The sequence below is a fragment of the Tympanuchus pallidicinctus genome, unplaced genomic scaffold (genome assembly GCF_026119805.1).
Source record: "Tympanuchus pallidicinctus isolate F22 unplaced genomic scaffold, pur_lepc_1.0 scaffold22, whole genome shotgun sequence".
Classification (NCBI taxonomy): Eukaryota; Metazoa; Chordata; class Aves; order Galliformes; family Phasianidae; genus Tympanuchus; species Tympanuchus pallidicinctus.
In genome coordinates, this window is record NW_026294739.1 from 2071800 (window position 1) to 2096082 (window position 24283).

The following is a 24283-nucleotide window of genomic DNA, read 5'->3' on the forward strand; positions in this document are numbered from 1 at the left end:
AAAAGAAGTGATCATGATTCAATCAAGTGAGTCTGGGGTTCAGTGAGATGAGTAGAAGACCACAAAGTTCTGCAGCTGGATAAAGACATTGGGAGAGGTTAAGGGAATACTGCCATCCAAGGGAATACTTGGAATACTTTGATTTCTGTCAGTTCAGCCTTTAAAATCATGTGAGAGAGTGTGCACTTGAGGACCCGTTCTAGGGAGTAGCCTGAGCTGATGACAAGGGGAAAAAGAGAGCAGAAACTAAACCAAGTGAATGGGAAAAAGACAAACAGGGCATAGCCTTAGGAAAGGTGGAGTCAGAAATAGATCCTATCTTCAGACAGGGACTGGGTCACTGATGCAAAATAGAAAACATTCCTGATTGAAACTGGCAGTTTCTCCTCTTGCTCTTTATGAATGGGAGGTTCTATATATTAATAATTTCTCTCACAGAAATACACAATATGTGAGCACCACCAATACGTCCCAGCTTTTTTCACCCACAAAAATGTCAACCTACACAAATTCAGCCATTATTAAAAATAAAAAAATAACTGAAAGAGAGAGATTGATATGCTGTTATTTTCTGTTATAGATTCCCAGTTTTGCTCTAACAGTTGTGGAAGACCCTTTGATCACAGCTTGTCAGTGATGCACAAATGCCAGCCTTGGAACAGAAGTTGTGGCAGCACTGGGGTGCCAGGATGCTGGAGCCAGGACTGCCAGAGGTTAGTTGTGTTACTATTTCACCAGTAAGCAGAAACATCACAGGCTCAGGAAGCCACGAGATGCTCCAGAGTCCTCCTTGGACCCAACAAATCATTTCCTTGTACCCTGCCATTTTGCTTCTCTCCTCTTAATTTGTGAATATTTTAATTCTCTCTACTTCCCTCAGCCTGGCAAGGCATGATATAAATACAACACACTGTATTGTAATTGTTGGGTCCCAGCCTGACTCACTGATTGAACACCTGGGGAAAGGACCTGGTCATCCCTAGGAGCACAGGTGAAGGCAATTCAGCTGTGTGACTGGAAGGGGTGGAGCCTGGCTGCACCTCTCTTAGGCCCCAATTAAGGGGGCCACTGGGGAAGGCTCTCTAGTTGGAGATCTTTCCCTTCTGGAGTTTTCCTTGTGAGCCTCGATCTTCAGAGGTGGGTGAGCACTTTGCTTTGCTTTGCAGAACACCTTTCCATTGCACTAGTCCCTCTGTCATTATATCTCCTGTATCACCAATCTGCTGTGCTGATCTCTCTGGTTGTTACACACACACACACACACTTCTTACCATCCTGAAATCCTTCCGGCAGCAGTAGCCTCTCCAAGCTGCTTGGATAGATATGGCAGACTTCCTCTGTTTCAGAAACTGCTTCCTATTGCAAACAGATGAGATAAGAAGCAATAGGTTATCTCTGCTGCTTCATATGGTAAGAATAAAGAGTAAGGCTGGTGGGTTTTCTCTGTTTCTGGGATTTCTACACTCTGATCTCAGCTATTGCTGCTGAGTAGGAATACTGGAGTCAGAAGAACTAAAGCTACACTAACTAGCTCTGTTATTAGTAGACATTTTGCTAGGGCAAGTCTGAAGCTCAGCAAGGGCTGTACCTCCTGCTTCTGAGTAATATTAATATTACTAAGTAATATTAATATTAATATTCTAATATTAATAAATACAGATCATGACATAAAGCATTTATTGAGGACAACTATTTTTTTTGTCAGTAACTAAGTGTCCATTTTGAGAATATTTCAAGCCAAATAAGAGTTGTGCATCTTTGTCAAGGTGGAGGACTAGGCAGTTTTCTATTACCTTAGTTTTCTCTTTCCTATTTTTTTTCTGTGACTTATATTAAAGAAGTATCCTAAAAAAGAAGGTTCTTGTTGCTCTGGAAAGAACAGATTGCACACAAACTTCCTGTTTTCCAGATACCTCATAAGGTATCTATGCTGTTTGCTATGAATATTAAGTGCAAATCTTCCTTCCAACCCTTCCTCTCAGTTGTACGTGCAACAATCCTGCATTTTGAAAAGCATAATTATGATAAACTGGGACAGAATCTTTGTGCAAAACTGGCATCGATGCACTGTTACATGATGAGCATAGAATCTAGGGCCAGTGGAAGGTAGGACTGATATAACCAGAGACGTTTCAGTGAGGATGTTAAAGAACAGTACAAATGTTAGTGCTTCAAACCTAATCAAATTCCCTTCTTTACCATCACTGACCTGTCCTTGAAACCTCTCATCACCTTCTGGATAAGAAGAACCTTATCTGTGAGTATTTTCTGTCGTTCCAACTCCAATATTGTATCATGATAATCCTGTTAAAAGAAAATATTGATATACAGCTGAACAAACATCCCCACAACTCCTGAGAACTGGACGCAAGTTCTGAAAGAGGTGCAGAATCAGTGTGGCAAGGTGGGATTCAAATGTGCAATCTGCAGTAGAAAGAGTGTGCACCACCCAGTGTCTGGCAGTAGCAATGAACAAGCACAAAATTTGCCTAAATAAGGGATGTTTTTTACCTTGCTTAGGGCAAGGAAGTTCTCTGTGACAATATGCTGGTATGCAGTTATTTTTTTATGCTCTGGACTTGAGCAGAGTCCAATGCATCACACTCTGCTGTTTGAGCTACACCACTGGAGAATGGGAAAAGCCCCTTCATACACCAAGCTTGTGTCCATCAAAATGCATTGTCTTCGAGGACACAGATCCAGTCTGAGTTTCAAGAGAGACCTCTGAGAGAACCCAGTCCTTCTAGGTCACCACTCTTGTGCTGACAGGTCAAGCTTTATGGTGAAGTGCCCAGTTCTTCAGAGAAGAGACAAACTGTTCTTTTTACTTACTTTAAGGAACATTTTTGTCTTTCCAGCCTGCCAGCTTTCATCTTTGCCCAGCACTGCTTCAGAGATTCTGACACAGCATTGTCGAGCATCATTCTTCACCTGATGTGCAAAAGCATTATTATGTTAGGGCTTGTTTGGAAACAGAGTGGCTGTACTATGTAAGGAACCTATGGTTCTGCATTTCAAAGAGCAAAGAATGCAAACAGATGAGGTCTGACAGACCTCTGGGCCAACAGGATAATGAATGAAAGCTCAAATGGTCAAGAAAAGGAGGAATATCAGTGCTTGGTGAAGCATTCCAGAGTTAAAATGACAGGAAATTGTCAATTCTGACTATGTCAGAAGTGTGTAATTGCAGAAAAACAAACAACTTGAGGGCAGTAGTAATGCCACCCTGCCTGGAGTGTCTATGTGGAGCAAGTCCAGGGTAGCTGGACCTAACAGCACTCTACTTCTGGCTGAGGGCCAAGTGAGGTTCTCAGTATTTAGCTACCATTCCAGCAATGACGGCTCTCTCTGCTATGCCAGCAGTAATCTAAGAACTTTCTCCAGTGGGAAAGACCTAACGCCTCATAAGGAAGAGTTAGATTTGCTTAAAGCAAGCACATGCTAACACACCGCTTCTAGAGCAGAGCGCGGCAGGAGGACTCTGTATCTCTCAAAGAACTCCTCGAAGGTGTAACGAACTGGGTAGCCAGCTTTCCTGATCCTGATGGTCTCCATCATCCCTGAGTATCGCAGCTGTTTGATACACAGCTCCCGGTCAAACAGCTGTAAAGGAGAGCAGACAAGGAGTTAGTGCAGAAAGAGGCTGCACATGCAACGTTCCTCAGGACGCATCTCTTATCCTGAGAACTCAGAGAGCTGCAAAACGGGCTGCTATGCTCTTCTTAACTGTACTCTTGTTTCAGTGTCCCAGATTAATTAGCTATGGGCATAAATATGCCACTTTAAAGAGTCTTCACGTGTGTTTGGTGGCAGAAAAAAATCTATTAAGTTCTGACTGGCTTTAGCAACCGTCTTCAATTCTATAAATGTAATTTCAGGTGAATGATCATATTGTTTTGCAGGTGCAAGAAACTGCAACAGAAACTTACCTCCTTTGGGCTTAGCACAGCATGACTGCTGTAAGTTTCTTGTAATGTAGATTAAAAATAGGCTCACTAATCCACATGCACAACTTTAAAAATGATTAAGTCACTCGACCAACAACAAACAACTGGGTTCTGATCCCCCAAGACCCAGCCAAACATTTTAATTGCAAACTTGAGCTTCTTCTGTGGTGTCAAATCCAGCTGTATCATCCTTCTCACCCACAGCTTTCTTCATCTCTCTCAAGCTATTTCATGGTATAGTCATTGCTGGATCTCAGTTTCTATTTGTCCCCTTCCTGGGGGCTGGAAACTCTCTGGGTCTTTGGTTACGAGAACGGCTTCTACAGCAGCTCCCAGTGCTCTTTTGGCCACCCATCACTCTAGTATGGATTTACAGGTGATTTTATAAATGAATCTTGCTATATCATACTGCCCTTTTTCATTGCAGTAATACCTTGTCCTGCAGTTCTTGTCTGAAGTACAGATAGAAAATCCTACACCGGAACTGACAGCTTTTTCTCATCAAAAAGTTTAAGGAAAACAAGACCTTATGTTGTTAAATCATTACCAGTGGTTTCTTGTAGTCGTTGGGTTTGATGCAGCGGATGAAGTATGGCTGGCACTGAGCAAGAATTTTCATTAGCTTTTCCAGGGACTGCTTGAACTGTCCTCCCAGAGTAGAGAGCCGTTTGGTGGTATCCAGGCCCTGGGAAGAGTAAGCACATGCTGTCTGCTACACTGTTCATCACCAGAGGGCCAGTTAATAAAGCTTCCTATTTCTGTCCTAGGTAATGGTACCACACAACAGCCAGGAAATGTTATTTACCTACGAGGCAGCTAAATCTGCCATCTGCATCTTACAACCTCAGTGATAGCCCAGCGCTACTTGGGCATAAGTTCTAGCAGTAGGGCTGGCAGTGGAGGAAAAAATTCAACCCACAGGAGCCCATATAGGCCTGTCTCTTCTAACCAAGACTGTGCCTTGTGTAGGGCTTGGGTGCCAAGCTATTATTCACAGATGCATGCCTGAAAGTTTGGCAGGAAACTGCCACTCCCAAAAATAGCCTCTCGAGCAGGCAGGCAGTTTGCTGCCAGCTCATAGCCAGCTAGCGCTGCAAGGATTCACAACAGCTCTTTCTTTAACCTTTAGGGTGGTTTCCCTGCTCATTAACACTACAGTAAGTAGTGAAAGGCAAACTTCTACTGGAGGATAATGTAAAAGCTGCTTTATTTTTGCCTGCAGATGCAGTGCTTTATGTCTCAGCTTCTGAGCTGAATTCTGGCCCAGCTGCACTAGTGTAAGCCCAGAAGGATTGCACTTGGCTGCAATTATCTCCTGACTTCCCCAGCTTCCCTGCAAGCACAGTTCCACCTTTGTCCTCTTCCAAACATTATCACAACAGGCCTTAACTGCTCCTTCTGTGTTTAAGGGTGTATTAAATTACAGTGAGAGCAGTGCAGACTCCAAGTAACAAAAAGAATCCACTGGCTTTTTTCCTACAGTCTTCCTATGAGCTTGGAGTCATTACAGCACAATACAACTTTTTGTTGTGTTTTAGCTCAGGTTGTCAGGGTTTTTTTCCCTGCTTGTTTGTTTGTTTTTCCCACTGCAGATAAATTTAAATCCCAGTGGCTCTCGTTACTTTAATGATCTTTACAGTCCCTCATTCTGCTGGTTCTTACATTCAAAGTGCCCTTTTCAACGCCTGAGCTGCCACCTTCTGCTCTCAGCTGTGTGCCAATGCTGCCCTCCAGCGACCAAACACTCATGCCTTGCAAAGTAGCTCCTGGGAATAGCAGCTGTGATGCTTTTTAGCCCTAGCAAACATCTGTTTGAAGTAGATACGATAACATCATATGGATGTTTAAACTGCATTAGTGCCAAAAGCAGTTTGCACTCCCAGACCCCAGGGGCTTTTCTGCTGTACCACTAAATCAATGGGATGGTCTCAGAAGGCTGAAGCCCGGCCCTCCCAGCCTCACTGCCTGCCTCTAGAAATGACACTGTTAGGTGGCACTTGTCGCTGGGGTGGTGGTGACTTTTTGTGGATGGTATCCATATTTAGTAACTCTTTTCTTTTCATGCTGCTCTACTTCTAAATGTTCTCCTAAGGAAACTTTTTTCCCCCCAATAACACAACCTTATTTAAAGAGAAAAACCCATCAGACAACATAGATAGGCCTGATATTTAATCTTAAGTTACTCATAATGTCTAATAGATGCTAAGCCATCTCTATGTTGTATCTGGTACTACTTCTTTTTTCTCCCACAGATCTTTTACCTGTCCATAGCCAGATGTTCTGGACAGCAGAAAGCCACATTGGGCTAGAGACTGAGGAAGAGAGAACAGGATCAGAAAAAAAAAGCCAGGAGAACAGGGAGATAACAGGTAAGTCAACAAATTAACTGTTCACCCTCTACTCTGAGAAGGAAGCAGAGAGATATAAAAACTAAGAGCAAAAGTACCTTCACCCAGTAGTGATGCTGCATGGTTAAAGGCTCACAATTAAAGATAAGTGAGAACTGCAGCAAGGCAGAGAGCCTGAACTCTGGCCCACAGCATTTCCAGACCACTGCACTTCACTGAGGCTCCTGACACCGTCAGGCACTGATGTTTCTCTGACAATTAGCCACCAGCAACTTTGTCACAAAGGCTCTGAGAGTGGAGGGAGAGCTAACACTGCAGCAATGTGCAAGTTGTGAGACTGTCTATGGGAGATGGAGCGGCCTTCTGTGACAGCACAGCTGTTTGCTCTTTGTGCTAGCCAGCCACTCTGCAAGAAGGGAAAGGCCAGGACTCTCCTAACTTTTCCTCCAGAATCCTTTGAAGAAATGAAAGGGGAAGGCATGTGCAGAAACAGTACAATAGAAAGTGAAGGTCAAGGACAGGCAGAGCATTCTAGTAGGGAAGTTAACTGGTTCTGCATCACAGTGTCAGAAAGCCAACCTTGTAGGCCTGGTCAGTTCCAAAATGCCGGATAGTCCCACGTCCCAGACTAGTTGGGGTTGTTTCCACCTGGAAAATCTCTTTCAGGAATTTATTTTTGGAGGAATGAACCACTTGCATTACATTAGCACTCAGTGTGTCCCTGTTTTTCTCTAAGAAATCTATAGGATGGAAAAAAAAAGAAGAAAGAACAGCTTGTCATCTCTGCAGCCTGCTGGCTGTAATGCAACTCTGCCAAGCTAAAATCCACGTCATCTACAGTAACTTGATGATTAGTTTACAGTAATCCTCTTGACCTCCTGACTTCAGCAAAATAAACCTGAATGTTTTAAACTCTTATCTTGAGAAATTACAGATCAACACTACTCTGGAGTGCCATAAAGCCATGACAAATGATGTTCTTCACCTTCCACACCCAGCCAAGAAAAGCTCACCTTTTGATTCATAAAAGACAGCCCCAGCAAAGTGGTTAATGCCAAACTTGGTGTCATGGTCACTCTTAGGTGGGATATAGACTCTGCTTTTTCCATGGAGGGAATTGATTTTGATAAGCATGGTGGCATCTGTGCCCTAGAAACAAATACAGAAAAGGACAGTTAAGTAGATTCTCTATTACAATACAAGACTGCCCAGCAAACAAACACATAAGGTGCTTCAAGATAACAAAGGCTTAAATTCTGCCCCTTGTTTGTGAAGTAACCAGGTAGGAACACAGGGCCTGCTTTCATTGCCCTACTGGTACAAGACTCAGAGATCCCCAGAAGGCAGCCCAAAGCAGATACCCAGCATGGACTGTGACTTCTACAGGCCAGCAACCAGCTGGTGCCATCACATCCTCATCCCCATGGGATGCATGTGAGGGCAGCTCTGCTCACTTGCCCATCGTAGGGTAGTGCTGTGCTATCTGAGAAGCCATGTACCCTGGGAATCATGGAAGAGACTTTTCTCCTGATCACAGGACATACAGTTGAGACCACCCTCTTCTCAGGAAAGAAAGGAGAAAGCTCTCTGTTTGTACACAAGCCTCTTATATTGCTGCCTGAGGACTACAGGTGAGCTGAGGCAGAAGCTTGCTTTCCTGGATAAGCTGGTGCTGCCATCTGATTCCTGTACTGACAGCCCTGCTTACCCTTGTCATGGAAATGTGCAGACCATGGAAATATACAGCAGTTATGTTTGAGATCAGATGCTACTTTTTCTGTTCTTCTGTTGGAGATACCAGCCCTTTGTAGAATGACATTTTTTTCACGATTGCAGAGCTCAACTGTGACTGTCATCCAAGAGAAGAAAGAGGAAGGTGCAGCCCAGACCAACAGCAAAACAGTACTCAATATGCAAATCCATACATTTCCTAAAAAGCCTCTTCAAATATCGAATCTCCTTCCTTCTCCATCTGGTACAACTGGAAGAGTTTTAAGGCAGCGAGGTAATAGGAACAGCACACTCTGGCAGTAAAAGTACTGATATAGCAAATTAAAAGGGGTATTGACTCTCACAGTGTCTCTGAAAGCCTCCTCTGCACTTTTCTGTGTGTAAAGCATTGTTGATGTGCTGTGTTCAAAATCAAATATTGCAGATGAAACCAGAAAGTTACCTTTGGGAACTTGCTCTCCTCATCAATGAGGGAGATAATATTCATGGGCTTGAGTGCAATGACTTCCAGAGCCTGGCGATTGTCAGTGAAGTCAATGTTATTCCAGGTAATGTGCTCTGCAAGGTATTCCTCTTGCTCCAGCTTGAAGACATGGTGCACAAAGAACTGCTGAAGGTGTTCATTTGCAATGTTAATGCAGAGCTGCTCAAAGCTGTAAGGAGACGAGATGGGAACCCATGGTCATTCCTGGACCTTGGCCAGTGCTGCACTGCTCTATGGCATTTGTTTATTGTCCATATTTAATACTTTTCCAGATAAACTACTGTCCATGTTAATGATCACCACCACTGTGTGTTGTCTTAGGAACATGAGAGATGCATTTTCTGCTCTAATAAAGATGAGCAAAAAGAGCCAACTGTTGACTTAGTGTTGCTGGTTAAGCAAGGGATGAACTGTTTCAAGGAACTCTAGAGAGAAAGGGGAACACACAACTGTGAAAATAGTATGTCTGGGTGAGTGTATAATCTGTTTTTACTTGCAATGGCATTACCACTTCTTTTATCAGTTAATCCTTAATACTGCATGTGAGTTTCATTACCTGGTAATTGCTGTGGCACAATGTGTGCCAGTGAGGCCCCATGTGGACTGCAGCCTTTGGGGATAGCATAAAGTAATAGGAAAGAGCATTAAAAATGTAGGATGGTCTGAGCAGATTATGTTCTAAAAGTCAGTGAGGAATATTATCTTGCTGAATGCAAGCAAGGTGCATCTGTTGCAATGGATTGGAAAAGGTTGCCATGCAGAATTTAGAAAGAATAAAAAAAGTGGAACATTTTATTGATTTATCAAGGAGGAGTTGACAAAGGTGGAGGGAAATGGAGTGACATGAATTACACTGTTTGTCGCAGTCGTTTACTACATGCTTCACTGACTGTAGCATACCAGCCTCAACACTGCTCACATGTTGATGGTGCCCCATGATGGAGAAAGTTTCCCTACTCTGATCCCAAAGGCTTGTAGACTGCAGACTATGTGTGATAGTTTGTGGAGTACTGATGATATGGTACCATAAAACAAAGAACTGGTGTCTCTGTAGAGAAGGGCATATAGAAATGGTGCTCTGGGACTGAAATCATCAGTACAAGAGGTAACAGTGGTATGCAGACCAGGTGTTTTGCTGACCTGTCCTTAAAAGCAGAGAAATTAAGTAGTTCCCAAAGAGTGATGGGGGAACACTGAGCAAAACAGAAGCATAGCTGAAATGAGAATCAAAACACAGACTCTTTTATGCTATATACAGAAGCATCCCAAGAGGTCTTGTTAAAATGCTATGGAGCAAGGGGAACATGTATCTGCTCTTCGTGGCTGCCTGCTCATAGCAGCTTCATAGACATCTTCCCTGAGCAAATTCCTGGGGTTCTGGAATAGACATGTGCAATGGCTGCACCACAGTGAAAGCTGAAGGAGAAAGCAGAAATGTGACCAAGACTAAAGAAGAACGGTATTTGTCAGTGGGGAAACTTAGTGATGGAAATTTCACTGCTTTTCTGGGCATGACAATAATAATGAAAGGAAATTTGCTTGGTTTTTTTTTTTCACTTTTTCAATTTACATCAACTGCTTTTCAGCACCCCAGTGCACATGAATCCAGAGCCTCTTACCTGTTGTTGCTAAAGTTTTCGAACCCAAAAATGTCCAACAACCCAATGGAGTGACCTGTATTTTTAGGCTTCTGAGAAGTTGGGTTAAAAATGGCTGAGTTGATCTTGTTCACTATCCAGAGGAAAATCCGTCCATATATACCCTGGGGAGAAATTAAAGTGAGAGCTCATCATTACAGTCTTTGGACAAATCTCTCTGCTTCCTGTTGTGTTGAAACAAAGATGTCAAATTGTGCCTGAAGACCAAGAGGGAACCAGGCCATCTGGATGCACATTTATCACAAAAGGCACTTTAACTGATAAGACAGACAGCTCTGAAAGCATTCCCAGACTTCAAATAGAGCAGATGTAAGAACCAGTACCTTCACAAAGGCGTCCCTCCCGTCTGCAGCTTGGGCCACATTCAAGGGCCTGGACACACTTTCTCCTCGGACAATGATGGAGAGGTTTGTGAGGCTGTTCTGAAGTTCACTGTAGTCCACCTGGAAGAACAGTCATGGCAACTTGATCATCTCAGGTAGAGAAAAGAGATCCAGCAAAGAAAGTCTGCCTCAGGAAGCAGGGCTGTGACAAACTGCTTGTAGAGCAGCACTCGAGAGAGCATTCTGCTGCCCAAGACTGAAGGATCTCCTGGCTCAGAAAGATATCTGCAATAGCAGCACTTGAGTATCAGCAGAAAGAACAGGAAATGCCCCTTCTATGTGCTTCACTACATAAATGCTCCACAGAGACGTGCTTTGTCAGTGTGCTCAGGGAGCATGGATGAAGAAAGGAACAAGTAGGAAAAGATAAGAGTTTACTACCTCAAGCAGTTTGGTTGCAATTGAGAAGTGTGGTGAATCCATCACATCAGAGCAGTCCAAGTTGTCATACACAGCCGCTGGAATAAGAAATCATTTTCATGGTGAAACATTTCTGTTGTGGCTGGGAGCTGTGCAGCCATATTTCTGTAAGTTTGTATCTCCAGGAATGTGGCAAAGTAGTAATTTGCCTGATGAAGCTCCTGCATTTGAAGATTTTACTAAGGAAGGTTCTAATTTTACCTAGGGATCCTGGCACATACAGGGTCCTCACAACTCCAGAACATTGTTTTAATTGTTTTATTTTATCTACAAATAGCAGCAAAGCTGACAGGATTATTAATTTTAAACTTTAGCTACTGGGGATCTGGAGTTTTATCTGACTTCAGATTTTTTTTTCTGAAAACATTTCTTGTCTTGTATCTAGCTGGTGGGAAACATAGACAAAAAAGGTTGCCTAGATAACAATCTTCCTTCATATAGGAGATACTTCATTTTAGCAGCCAGCATTACCCCAAAAAACCCACCTGGCACCACTGTATCACACAGAGAAGAGTTCTCTTCTAAAATATGAGAGCTCCTGCTGTCCTACTGATGGGTGTATCAGACTGTCTTTGCCTTATCAGAACTGCATTTACACAGCTGAGTGTTCACAGTACCCAGCAGGACAATGACAGCTATCATCTCCACAGAAAGCATGGCTCAGTTGCTACTCTGTCCTCTGACATACGTAGCACTACAGTCAGTATATGCAGCATGGCATTATATTATCTGGTGATTCAGGCTGTGTGATAAGGGTCTATTTATAACCAAGGAAATCCCAGTGTGACAAAATAATAAGATGGGTGTTTTTCAAAACATTACTCAGTATGGAATGGTGCTTATCTGCCTGCCCCACCAACCCTGTTCACCTAACCATTTATACTGGGCAGAGAAGCACAACCTAATCCTTACAGCTGGAAGCAGAAGCACCTGTAGGCCTTTAACATCAACTCTGAGAAGAGACCAAGCAGAGGCAATGCTGAGTTTACCTTCGAACTCCACATTCCCCAGATGCAGGATAGCAGCCAGCAGTTTGCTGATGTCCCAGTGCTCAGAGTCTGAGAACATGAGGATCTTCATCGCCGAGCGGATGTGAGCGTACTCCTTGGCATCATTCCGGCTGTCACAGGATGTGCAGTTGCCCTGCAAGAAACCACATTCACAGGTGAAGAGGATCTTTTCTGCTTTCTCTTCAGATCACATAAACTCAGACATAAGGACAAGGATTCTTGGCACTGTTTCTGCTTACTCATTATCACCTAAGGTATACATACCTAATTAGCTTTCTCCCTGCCATGAGATCCCTTGCATTCGCCTAAAATCTGAGCACCTGTGAAAGTGGAGGATATTTCCCATGTGCTTTATGATGCCCTTTATGTTTCTTAAGACTGAGTTGGACAGAAAGCTTTGAACTGCCACATGCTGCCCCTGCGGTGGACAGATGGACATTACAGTAAGCCTCTGAAACTGAGACTCACAGCACCTGTGTCACTGCTTCTGGTACTCTAAGGAAAGGACTGTTGGTACTTGTACTTGGTACCACCCATCTGCAGCTCCTAGTGATGGTACTGGTTGCTGGAGGAAACAAATGACAGAGGGATAATGGAGATAGTTACCATAGTGAGATAAGTGTACTCTGAGGCAGTGCCCAGATTCAGCATCTTTTTCTGCTCCAGATTCATCCCCATCAGCATGCAATAGAAGATGTGATAGTTCCTCTCCTCTGGAGCCTAGAAAGAAAGAAAGAGGCCAATATAGGCTCGTTGGTACAGGTTTCTAGCACAGGAGCAGGCAGAATGGGTGTCTGCAAGTGCCCTCACCTGCCGGCAAACTCGGGACTTTTCCAAAAGAAACTGTTCTATCCGGGCTCCTTCTATCACACCGCTGTGGTTGAAGTGGATATCAATGTATTTACCAAAGCGGCTTGAATTGTCGTTTCGAATTGTCTTGGCATTTCCAAAAGCTGACGGGAAAAGGACAGACAGGATCTTGATTACTGCAGTTAATGAACATCAAGTCTATTTTTGATGTGCTTCCATTTTTCTCTTGGTATTTTGCATGTTGTATACCAAATGCTGACATGCACTAAAGAATATCTGAACTGACTTCCTTCTGAAGTGACAGGCAGGCATAACTGTGCATCCAGATAGCTGGGCCCTAAAAGACATACTCAGGTGGTCCAAATATGCTCTATATCTCTTATGACTCTTGTGCTCCCTGCAGTTCTGAGATACTGCTACAGTGACACCTTCTCCTGCATCATAAGAACTCCTCTGGACCTCATGAAGACCCAGCAAAAAAGACTAGAGAACTTCTACCCTGCATCACCAATGCTTCAGGGTTTTTAGCTATGTTATGCAAATACAGTTGTTTGAGGATCTGTTCCTGAATTTTTACCCTGAGACAAAAATCTTGTGATAAGTGTGGTAAATGGCTTTTTTTTCTGCTAAATAACCCACCTTCCAGAATGGGGTTGGCCTCTAGGATTTGCTGCTCTATCCAGGAATGCTGGCCGCTGATAGCTGCCAAAAACTGTAGTATTAGCTTAGTGCTTTCAGTTTTCCCAGCTCCAGATTCTCCACTGCAATAAGAAATGAGATCATTAAGGGTGTGCTTTCTTCTGTTTTTTGGCTAGGGAGGCAAATGGTAGACCAAGGTGAAATCCTACTTTATGCTGTGAAGATCAGGTTGTCTTTCATTGATGGCTGTACAATTCTAGCTGTTCAACCTCTTATCTAAAAGGTATTGTGCTAAAGTGTACCTAGAAGTGTACCTAAAAGTGTATCTAACATATATTGTGCTAAAGCGTACAGTGTTTTTTAGCCTAAGGTTGAAGACTAAATTCTCCCTTTGATTAAAAATGAGCAAATCCATGGAACACATTCTGTACCAGCAAAGAAATTAAATCACCACTTGCTTTTCTTTAAAGCATTATGAGATTTTCAGTGTTAGTCTCAGCTGAGGCAACTCAGGTGATGTCCCATAATCACACTGCAATGAGACTCTCTGTTCTCTCTACTGCTGACTGGCAGAATATGGATACATGTCATGTGTTTATACTATAGCTTCTTCCATCTCTATATTAGCAGAGACAGTGTTTCTTCAGGAAATCTCAGTTTTCAGAAAACATAAGTAACACAAGTATCCTGTTCCCAAAGTAAAAGGCTAACATCACAGAGGCATATATGTGTAGAATATGTCATCACATTCTGAGTCTAGGAGAAAACAACAGACTTCAGAAATCTCTTGTTTATGTTTCAGTTTTTGTAGCCCTGACCAAAACAAAAGAAGTAGCAGGGAAGAGAACGTTTCCTTACTGTTACCTCTAGTCTTAATCTGTGCCTTTCCATTTGGAAGGTCTCCTGTGTCTGCAAAAGTCCCCCAAAAACATGCCAGATTTGGTGTCTGCCACGCATCATGAGTACAATCACCTGATCACACAGCACTGATCTCTCTTATTCCTCTTCATATTGAAGTAACAGTTGTCTGCAATGGCAAAGACATGAGGTGGCAGCTCTCCAATCCTCTTGTTGCAGTACAGCCTGATAAGATCGACTGTGTAGAGAGGCAGCAGCTGGTATGGATTCACTGCTACCAAGATAGATCCTGTGTAAGTCTGGAAAACAGTTGTGAGCATTACCTCCAGCAGCAAACCCACAACCAACAATAGAACCGAAGGCATTCACAGAGTAGATCTAAGCAGATTCAGGAGAGAAACCTGGGAGATCCAAAAGCCTGGTTCCTCGCCATGAGTTGGGCAATGTTACGGTTGTGTCTTTATACACTTCTTTACAAGGAGAGTGGTTAGGCCCTGGAACAGGCTGCCCAGGGAGGTTGTGGATGCCCCGTCCTTGGACGTGTTCAAGGCCAGGTTGGACGGGGTCCTGGGCAACCTGATCTGAATGTGTTTGTTTGGTGGCCCTGCTAGGCAGGGGGGTTGGAGCTACATGATCCTTGAGGTCCCTTCCAACCCGGGTGATTCTGTGATTCTGTGATTCTGTGATTTAGGATTTGTAAAAAACAGCCCCACTGAAATGAAGGAATGTAAAGTGCTTGGAAATTACAATGTATTGTTCAAGTACATGACACAACTGCAGACTGCTGGAATCTAATGTAACGGTTCTGTATGCACCTCTTGGTAGTTGTAACTACAGCATATATCAAAATCAGTGCTTCATCACACTGAACATCACCATGTTTGTATTGTAAGAGACAGCTCCTCTCCTGTATACAGTGTACATAACATGGGGGATGATGTGTGAAAAAGTTGGAATGTTATTATCATATTGCAAACTAGGAACTGAGGAACAGGAAACCTGAAAATGTCAAGTTGTTCAAACTCACAGATTAAATCTGTAATGGACAGGAAGTGAAACCAAATGTCCTAAATATGCAGATCTATTCTTTACCTGTTTTGTTACATCAAAATCAAATAAACAGTGACTTGGATTGGAGCACAATCCAAATAAAGTCACTGCACACTGGTTAGATTGATCCAGAGTCACAGCTGCAGGTAGTAGCAGCACGTGCAGCCAGTAACATGGACTGGATTTAGATTTAGCTACATGTCAGTTGCTGCTGGAAATGATCACTCTAGGAGAAAGTGAGCAGGGTCACTACTTTTGCATATCTCTGCAGTTTCAGTGACTAATATTAAATCCCTTTTTCACAGCCAAATTACTTGGATGGAGGAAAAGAAAAAATATGCCTCCTTGGCACTCTCAGTCAGTAGAGAAATTGGAGGGCCCTATGCATGAAAGGAAGTTAGGAGGCTACTTAAGTCACTCTTCTAAAGGTGCACGAGAGGTCATTCCTAAAAGTACCACGTCCAGTAACACTGGCACTCACATAGATTTTGTGCTGCTGGTGGCGGATGAGGAGGTTATGCACCATGCCTGCCTCGTGGAGATCCCCAAGGCGGATCATGTCTTCCACCCCTTGGGCAGTGGAGGGGTCCATTGGGCGAACCGTGTGCATGTTCCGAGCTGTGATCCAGTGCTCCTGAAAAAGGAAAGGCAGCATTTTAATGGGTTATGCTGTTACTTAGAGGCAAATAAAGGAGACTGCCGTGTTAGACCAGAGTGATTTCGAGTTCGCATTAAATGCAGCCTGCTCTAACAAACAGCTGACTGAAATCAAGAGGTGTGCTGCTCCACAAGACCAGATGATTTAAAACCCTAGACAAAGTCATTCAGGTGGGTTCCAGACATCACAAAATTACTTGGGTTGGAAGGGACCTTAAAGATCATCCACTTCCAACCCCAGCTGTAGGCAGGGCTGTCCTCCACCAGATCAGGCTGCCCAGGGCCCCACTCAGCCTGGCCTTGGGAAACTCCAAGGCTGGAGCATCCACAACTTCTCTGGGCAGCCTGTGCTGCGGCCTCACCACCCTGTGAGTAAAAAGTTTTCCCCCAAACAGCTAATCTAAATTTTCCCTTCTTTAATTAAAACCATTCCCCTTGAGTATAAGCCTCCTTTTAAGTACTGGAAGGCTGCAATGAGCTCTTTCCAGAGTCTTCTCTTCTCCAGGCTGAACAAACCTAGTTCTCTCACCCTATCTTCATAGGAGAGATGCTTCAGCCACCTTATGATTTTTGTGGCCCTCCTCTGGACCTGCTCCAACACCTCTGCATCCCTCCTGTGCTGGGTGCCACAGGCCTGGATGCAGTCCTACAGGTGGGGCCTCAAGAGGGCAGAGCAAAGGGTGTGGGATGCATGTTGCCCAGCCCCACTGACTTGTACACATCCAGTCTCATCAGGTGGTGTTGGACTTGCTTGCTCTTACAGTAGGAGAGGTTTTGCTCTCCTGATCCCCACCTAAAGTTTCAGATGAGAGATGTGGGAAGCCTGACATCACCTATGTTCACAGTGTGGTTTTGCCAGAACATGTTCAAAGTAGGGATGAAACTGCAGTCCAACTGCCTTTAGAGGGATCATGATTTTATCAAATTTTGGGATTGGAGCTTGTCTGTTTCCTACTTTTAGCTACCTGCTGATAACTGCTACCTCAAGAAGCTCTAAATCTTCATACTGTTGGGATCTCTGGATACTAGGGAAGTATCACCCTATTCTGACCTTATTTTTATATTTCTTCTGTCAGTTTATCTTATCAGCCATTATCAAAGTCAGACTGTCTAGATGGAGCTTCAGTCTGACCCAGTATGGCCTTTCTTCAGTACTTTTTACTTTTGATTTTTATGTTCATCATTTGCAGAAAGTTATAGGGTAGCCCACCTTGCCTTCATCATCCTCCAGCAAGATCCGTCCTGAGTCAGAGTCCTTCACAACTGCCCCGATAGGGACATTAAATTCACTGTTTGGATGAGCTTCCAGCCACACGTGATCACCCTGGGGAGAAGACCCAGTGTCAAGTAAAATGACAAACTAGATGCCCTGTAGTTCACATGCATACACTTCTTGGTCTTAATTTTCTATTGCTTTGATTGTTTCTGCACTGTTTAACTGGACAAGTTCTTACTGTTTGCAGGCAGTACAATCTAATGGTTATAGCACTGAGACCTTAGCTCTACATTTTCCATGGCACATTACTTTGGCCAAGTCATAAGGCTCAATTGCCCTACAAGAGGAAATGACTGAAGAGCTTTTGCAAGGACAGTGACTGCACAGCTCCACTACCTCCCAGAGGCTGTGGGGTGTACAGTGAATGCTGACAAGGTGCCTTGGTGTCCTCACATTAGCTTCGGTATTCTTTCAGATGAGATGCTTGAAAACAAAGACATTACCAGGTGAAAGAAGGATGAACAGACTGAGTGCCTGCTCTGCTGTCCTCTGCTGGAGGAAAGGTGTGAGCTATGGCTGACCTCTCCTAGGAATGAGCACCACCTTGACGTTGCCTGAACTACTGCCCTGTTACTACTTCCAGACCTCAAGAGTACCTTCTCTTGCTCCAGACACTGATTCAGATTGAAACAAAAATTGGCTGCAATTGCTAGAATGAAAATGGAACAAAGCTGCAGGCTGGATCTTCAGTGGGTATGAATTGGCTTATGCCTGCTGATAAACTGGTGTTCCACCTGAGTCTGCTGTATACAATAAGCATTTTATTTATTTTGTTGCATTCTCATCACAGCATTACTGTCAAAGTTTCAAGTTTTTACTGAAAAATTATTTATTTTTCCTCTTAAAATAGTTAATGGACTTCCATTTAAAACCAAACAACCACAGTGTAAACATCTATGAATGTCACATAAGGTTGCAAAGAACGTTAAAGTGCTCTGATTTGCACTGAATAAAACTATAGAGGTAATCTGCACTTTCAGTGCCACACCTTGTGACGGAGGTCACCAGCACAGCCTGGCTAGCCCAACAAGGCATGGTGCCTTTGCATTTTCAGTATGGACTGATACCTTATATTTTTTGATACTGGGTTATTTCTGCTTTTCTTTTTGAGATGAGTAGGGATGTTAAAGTCTTTTTCTCCTCTTCAGGCCTCAAGCTAATCAGTAAATCATAGCAAAGGATTGGACTTACCTTTCTGAAAATGACCATTATGTCTCAGATCACTGTATGCAACCTGCAGTCCCAAGAACAACACAATATTAAGTCAGAAAAAGGCTCAGGCTTTCGTTAGAATAGGCAATGGAGTGAAGATACTTGCTTGTAAAGAGTAACAGCAAAATACCTCAAAGTCATGCTGCTTATTGACTAAAATGAAATACATCATAATAAACTACACCAACTCTAGAAACAAATCATCTACTCAAAAAAAATCTGCAGATCTGGTGTGGTGGTCTGCTCTGAGCTCTACCACATCAGCCCACAGATGCTTGCGACCACTGAGAAGTCAGCGTGCAGAGTTCCTCAGCCATGCATTAGGCATGTTTGCTGCCTGAACTGCAAGTTTAGATCACAAACCAAAAGACCCCACAATGCAATGTGATCCATTGCACAGCAGAGTTACGTGGGCCTGCTGAACCAGCAGTTCAGTTCCTGTAAGTGGCTGGCCCAGTAACATGGTGAATTCATGCTCTCCTAAGCCTCTTGGATCCCTGAGAATCCCAGCTCGAACATTCTGCCATTTAGAAAATGACATCTACAATTAACTGTCCTTGGTTGGACTGAAAGTGGTTGCCATGAAGGCATGGGCAGCAAAATGAGGAACTGGAGGGAACCACAATTAAATTAGGAGCTCACAACTGAAAAGAATAGCAAAATGTCTGGTGGCCAGAAGTCTACACCTCTGCTTTGCTTAAGGGATGACACTGTTTAGGCTGTGTTCCTTAGAACAACCAGGGAACCAAAATCTTTAGTAGCTGCTTCCTCACCCGTAGGCTACAGGGGCCTGGATATGGGGAGACTCCAGGACTGTGGTTTGCTGGCTCCCATTCTTGTTACAGCATGAAGACCTTTTCCTATGTCAAGGAAATTGCTGACCAAGACTCTTCACAAAGTTCACTTCTAAAGTTTGCAGAGTGTGAAAGGTTTCAGCTGGGAATCAACTCTAAAAAGTAGACTGCATTTAAAAACCCGAGTTATCTCTCCCCACTCATGTGCAGACTTACACAGTTCACATAAAGGACACTGAGGAACGAATTAAAACATAAAAGTTGACCATATTATTTTAGTGGTTGCTAATGGTGAACTGTCTTTCAAACTTCCACTGTGCAGACAGTACCGAATAAACCTCAACAACAGCTGAAAACTCTCTGCAATAACTTGAGGATGGCATATTCCCTCACTCTCCAGTATATTAGGAAAACTTTATTCTCCAAAAGAGAGGTCAGGTGCTGGAAGGGGCTGCCCAGGGAGGTGGTGGAGTCACCATCCCTGGAGGTGTTCAAGAAACATTTAGATGCTGTGCTAAGGGACGTGGTTTAATGGGAACTATTGGTGACAGGGATGGTTGGATTGGATGATCCTGGAGGTCTCTTCCAACCTTGGTGATTCTATGATTCTATATCACGGACTGGGAAGCATTCCTCTGTAGCAGAGTGCACACCTTAAGGACACATATGCAAAGGAGCAGCATGAGTACAGCCACAGAACTGCAGCATATACCTAATAGCAATTTGATTTCATTTATCTTTTCTTCTGCTGCTTGCTGCTGTTGGTTCCAGCTCACTGCAAAGTGAGGTAGGTCCATCTCCTGACCAAAAGGTAAAGTTTTTCCCTCTTCCTGCTAGCAAGAGTCTTTCCTGCACATAAGGTGGTAGAATAATCTGTGATTGAGTGGCTGCTGTGCGCCCAGGCCTCCACAACCTCATATCACAACCTTCCAACAGCTGCACGGCCCACTCTGCTCTTTTCATCTCTATACAGGATCTCTTCCTCTACCACACACCCAAGGTTCAACTCAAAGTTCCTAATGAGATGCTTGCAGTAAGCAAAATGTTCCACAGAATGCTAACCATAGACTAAATAATTCAATTTCTACTCTTTTTGGATCTGTTATCACTGTCATTTCCTTAGCATACATCTGAAGCAAATTTTACAACTTCCTGCTTGGCTGATCTCAGTGAAGACATTGAGTTTGTACATCCCTTCTGTACATTCCCATCTGATGGCAAACCTCCTGTAAAGCATTTCACGAGACAAGTGGACACTACAGGACAAGGAACTGATCTCTGGTACTTAATTCTAGGCAGGTCCACGATCTGCAACACCTGCTCCAATTTTATCTCAACACAGAAATTCAAATTTCTTATTTTCTCACTTATTTTCTCGCATTTGGAGCAACTATTTTGTTCTGGCCCCAAATTAAACCTGGACAGGTTCTCTAGAAAGTTTGAGAAAAACAAGGAAACCATGAGTTAACTGAGTTGGAACTGTTGGGTTTTCTTTGTTTTCTTTTTTGCCTTTGCTATACAAATAGTCATCAAAAGTGACTGATGGGATAACTCATAAATCATTTCAATGAAACCCATGAGGTTTCTTCTATTCATCACTTGTGAAATCTTATGGATAAAATTTATAATAACTATTTACAATTCTGTGCAATACTGTGCACACATGTTACAAGAGCTATGCAGATTTCATTATTTTTCTGACTTAGTATTTTCAGCCATTTAATCTCCTATCTCCATTCTGTTGTGGAGCTATGCAGGTTTAAACAACTTATAAATTTACCCTTTGTTTAAATTACTAGAAAAGTGTTTTAAGCCACCACTTTGATTTTGGAAATTCATGCTCTTGAAAAAGAAAAACCATCATTAAAACACACGTAATGAAATGAAGTTTGGGGATGACATTGTTTTCTTCTTCATGTTTCAGTAAACTTTTGCATTCAGTGTTAGAAGAGAATTTTGTAGTGAGAGAATGAGGGCTCACTTTATCATTTGCTTTCCTGTCAACTTTACTTACCTGTGTTATCTGGGAAGTTACAAATAGCTTCCATAAGTGACAGCCTTTGCTAAAATTGATGGCTGCATAAACCACCTTTTCTTCAAACTAAACAGAAGGAGCAATTATAGCCCTACATGCAAGATAGTGCACTGTGAGCATCACATCCATGTCCTAAGCACTAGGAGTGCTGCTATGGTAGCAAAGTGGAAACGAGAAGTGCTTGGCAAGCAGCATGCCCTGTTTGTGGCTGAAAAGGTCTACAAGTAGCATGGATTGAACAAGTTTCTAAACAAATCCAGAACAACATACCACTTCCAAATAACCACAAAATACATTAAAAATAACCAGTTATCAAAATTACAAAATACCAAGGAGAAAAATAAATGGCAACTTTGAGAGATGACAGGCTACTGCTCTAACAGTCCAATGCTGACACATGTTTTAAAGCAGAAATTTTAACTGCAGTTTTCACACGTGACCCAGTAACAGGAAGAAATGTGGAACGTCACAACACGATGTGGCACATGGAGCACCTTCAAGTTCTGTGTCCCCAGCACAGTGCCTGGTGACTACATTCAGAATTCCCTGTGAGGCCAGGGCTACCTCCAGAGACCATCTGTATCTAAGACAGTTCTGAATTTTGGCGCACAACATTTGCAAAAAACGTAGCAATGCAGTGTTCTTCCATAGACCCATAGAATGGCCTGGGTTGCAAAGGAGCACAGTGCTCATCTGCTTCCAACCCCCTGCTGTGTGCAGGTCACCAACCAGCAGCCCAGGCTGCCCAGAGCCACATCCAGCCTGGCCTTGAATGCCTGCAGGGATGGGGCATCCACAGCCTCCTTGGGCAACCTGTGCCAGTGCCTCACCACCCTCTGGGTGAAAAACTTCCTCCTAATATCCAGCCTAAACCTCCCCTGTCTCAGTTTACAACCACTCCCCCTTGTCCTATCACTATCCACTCTCATAAACAGCCATACTCTCCCTTCAAGTACTGGAAGGCCACAATGAGGTCTCCCTGGAGCCTTCTCTTCTCCAAGCTAAACAAGCCCACTTCCCTCAACCTTTCCTCATAGAAGAGACCTTTCACTTTTTTTCTGTCTTCTCTTTCAAGAAATGAATTCCATCTTTCCTGATCATTTTTCTTACAGCCACATCCTCATGTCTTCACTCATGATTTGGCAACTGGATCTGTGCACTGACCTCAGGGTGTGGTGACCTGTGACATGAGCAAAGCAGAGTGGTACAGGAGCACTGTATGTAGCCAACAGGTGGGCCATGGTCAGCCACAGGGACTCACAATCACTAGAGTGTTTCTAATCCGAGCCAGAAATGAGAATACCGCGGCAACGTTGAAATATCTGCCCAGAATGGAGAGGGAGTGGTGCAAGCCAACATGGAGAACAGCTGTGCTGGATCAGGTCAGGACACATCTACCTCCAGACCCACAAGTAGGAGTATGGGTAGAGATCCTCTATAATCCCAGGGTTCGTAGATTCAGAGCCAAAAATGCTTATTCCCAGTCATAACTGAGCACCCCCCTCCTGCCTGAGTGGCAGCCTTCCCGCAACACCTGGCTCTTCTGCTGCTTTTCTTTCCAAAGCAACACAGCAGCAAACCAACCTGCACCCCAGGGGAAATTACCTCTCCTGAAGAAATCTTCACTGTATGGCTTCAGCAGCTTAGTTCCCTGTTTTTCATAAGCTCGGGAATAAGAAGGAAAAGGAAGGTGAAACTAGCATTGGTGCCAGGAAAGTTTCTCTTGCTGAATGCCACTTGTCTGCGCACAAAGGAGGAAATAGGTGAAGCACGGTTATTTATTGCAGGACTTTGCCCCCAGTTGAGCATATCGCCATTTCCAAGTCAGGTGTTCCAGTAAGCAGGACAGTTGATTCTTGCCTGGGTGAAACTTAAACTTCAGTCTCTCCTCTCCGCGTGAATCCTTTCAGATTTCTGGAAACCACTCCCAAGAGGAAACCCTTAAGCATCTGTTCTTAGCTGCTCCAGCCCCACTGACTTCCCTCTGCATAGCTGTTAGCTCAGTGGAAATTGGGCTCTCATCTGTCATCCCTCTCTTTAGTTTTGTACAGGTCCTTCTGCAAGGTCAGAAAATGCACATCAGTTGCTTTCTTGTGGGGATTGTGTTTCACAGTACCTGCAACTGAAGGTGAAAAGAGCTCGTGGAACTTAATTGAAATACCAGTGGTCACACAACCTTCTAAAGGGAATGTGATTTCTGGCCTGTTTAAGTCATGCTGGTTTTGTTCTCATTAGTTGATTGCCCACCAAACACTCTGTCCCTGTGTTCCAGCACAGTGCAAGTTAACTTTCCGTAAGTCAACTCCACTTCTTTCTTTCCAAGTGAGGACAGGACAGCTCTGAGTTCCCTGCTTTCTAGTTGCTCCAAACATACTGTCAGTAACTCCCTGCCCCTGATCCTTGAACTGCAAACCCAAGCACTGGGGATGAGTTTTTTTACAGATCCCTTAAACTAATTGTATAGCTTTCCCTCAAACTCTGTGCTCAGCAATGGTTTGCCTCACTATGCACTAATGCAGATGACTTTTAAATCAAATTTAGAATGTGCAGCAATTGTGAATATAGGCTGGTATACCTAGTGCTTATTTTCTCACTTCCTAGGTTTAATTAGCTACAACGTGTAATAGGAAAGATAAGAAGAAGCCTCCATGCCTTGGGATTCCTGCTGTAGTTCCACATGTAGTTCTGCATTCAGAGGTCAGAATTCATGCACAGTGATAAAGAACTGGGAGTAATTTGTGTTACACGTTGCATGTCCACGCTACATATTAGTATTTTAATGTTAGCCTCCTCTATTTCTGCTATAAAACTTCAGCAAATAAACCTCAGATTATTTAAGTTTTATAGCACAAATAAAGTGTAGGCTTGTAGGGCTCAGAGGCTTTCAGAGAGAGGCAGGAAGCTACAAAGCAGAGCTTTCCTTAGCTGTGCAAGTCATTCTTAAGGATTTTGTCTCAAGACAGTTCTTCAG

General features: G+C 43.4%; 1 protein-coding gene and 1 long non-coding RNA gene across 4 annotated transcripts in view; one reads left to right on the forward strand and one right to left on the reverse strand.

The window, feature by feature from the left end:
* MYO7B (myosin VIIB) overlaps positions 1 to 23088 on the reverse strand; it is a 49205-nt gene extending 26117 nt beyond the window's left edge. For both annotated transcript variants that reach the window (XM_052687352.1, XM_052687351.1), the window contains exons 1-20: positions 22918 to 23088; positions 18463 to 18505; positions 17206 to 17319; positions 15820 to 15972; positions 14403 to 14587; positions 13431 to 13552; positions 12792 to 12934; positions 12588 to 12701; positions 11961 to 12114; positions 10933 to 11009; positions 10492 to 10611; positions 10130 to 10272; positions 8469 to 8679; positions 7309 to 7444; positions 6875 to 7035; positions 4495 to 4632; positions 3451 to 3603; positions 2833 to 2931; positions 2210 to 2304; positions 1272 to 1356 (exon numbers count right to left, since the gene is read on the reverse strand). In XM_052687352.1, coding sequence (XP_052543312.1) covers positions 1272 to 1356; positions 2210 to 2304; positions 2833 to 2931; positions 3451 to 3603; positions 4495 to 4632; positions 6875 to 7035; positions 7309 to 7444; positions 8469 to 8679; positions 10130 to 10272; positions 10492 to 10611; positions 10933 to 11009; positions 11961 to 12114; positions 12588 to 12701; positions 12792 to 12934; positions 13431 to 13552; positions 14403 to 14587; positions 15820 to 15972; positions 17206 to 17319; positions 18463 to 18480 — 2421 coding nt within the window. In that variant the 5' untranslated portion in view covers positions 18481 to 18505; positions 22918 to 23088. The remainder of the gene's footprint in view (positions 1 to 1271; positions 1357 to 2209; positions 2305 to 2832; positions 2932 to 3450; positions 3604 to 4494; positions 4633 to 6874; positions 7036 to 7308; positions 7445 to 8468; positions 8680 to 10129; positions 10273 to 10491; positions 10612 to 10932; positions 11010 to 11960; positions 12115 to 12587; positions 12702 to 12791; positions 12935 to 13430; positions 13553 to 14402; positions 14588 to 15819; positions 15973 to 17205; positions 17320 to 18462; positions 18506 to 22917) is intronic.
* Positions 607 to 8474, forward strand: LOC128082821 (uncharacterized). 2 transcript variants are annotated; one of them, XR_008207855.1, is made up of 3 exons: positions 607 to 713; positions 6200 to 6316; positions 8132 to 8474. It is a non-coding gene; the product is annotated as an uncharacterized LOC128082821 (long non-coding RNA). The 2 variants fall into 2 exon arrangements; XR_008207856.1 differs by lacking the exon at positions 607 to 713 and adding an exon at positions 1086 to 1137.
* Positions 23089 to 24283: the final 1195 nt, after the last annotated feature.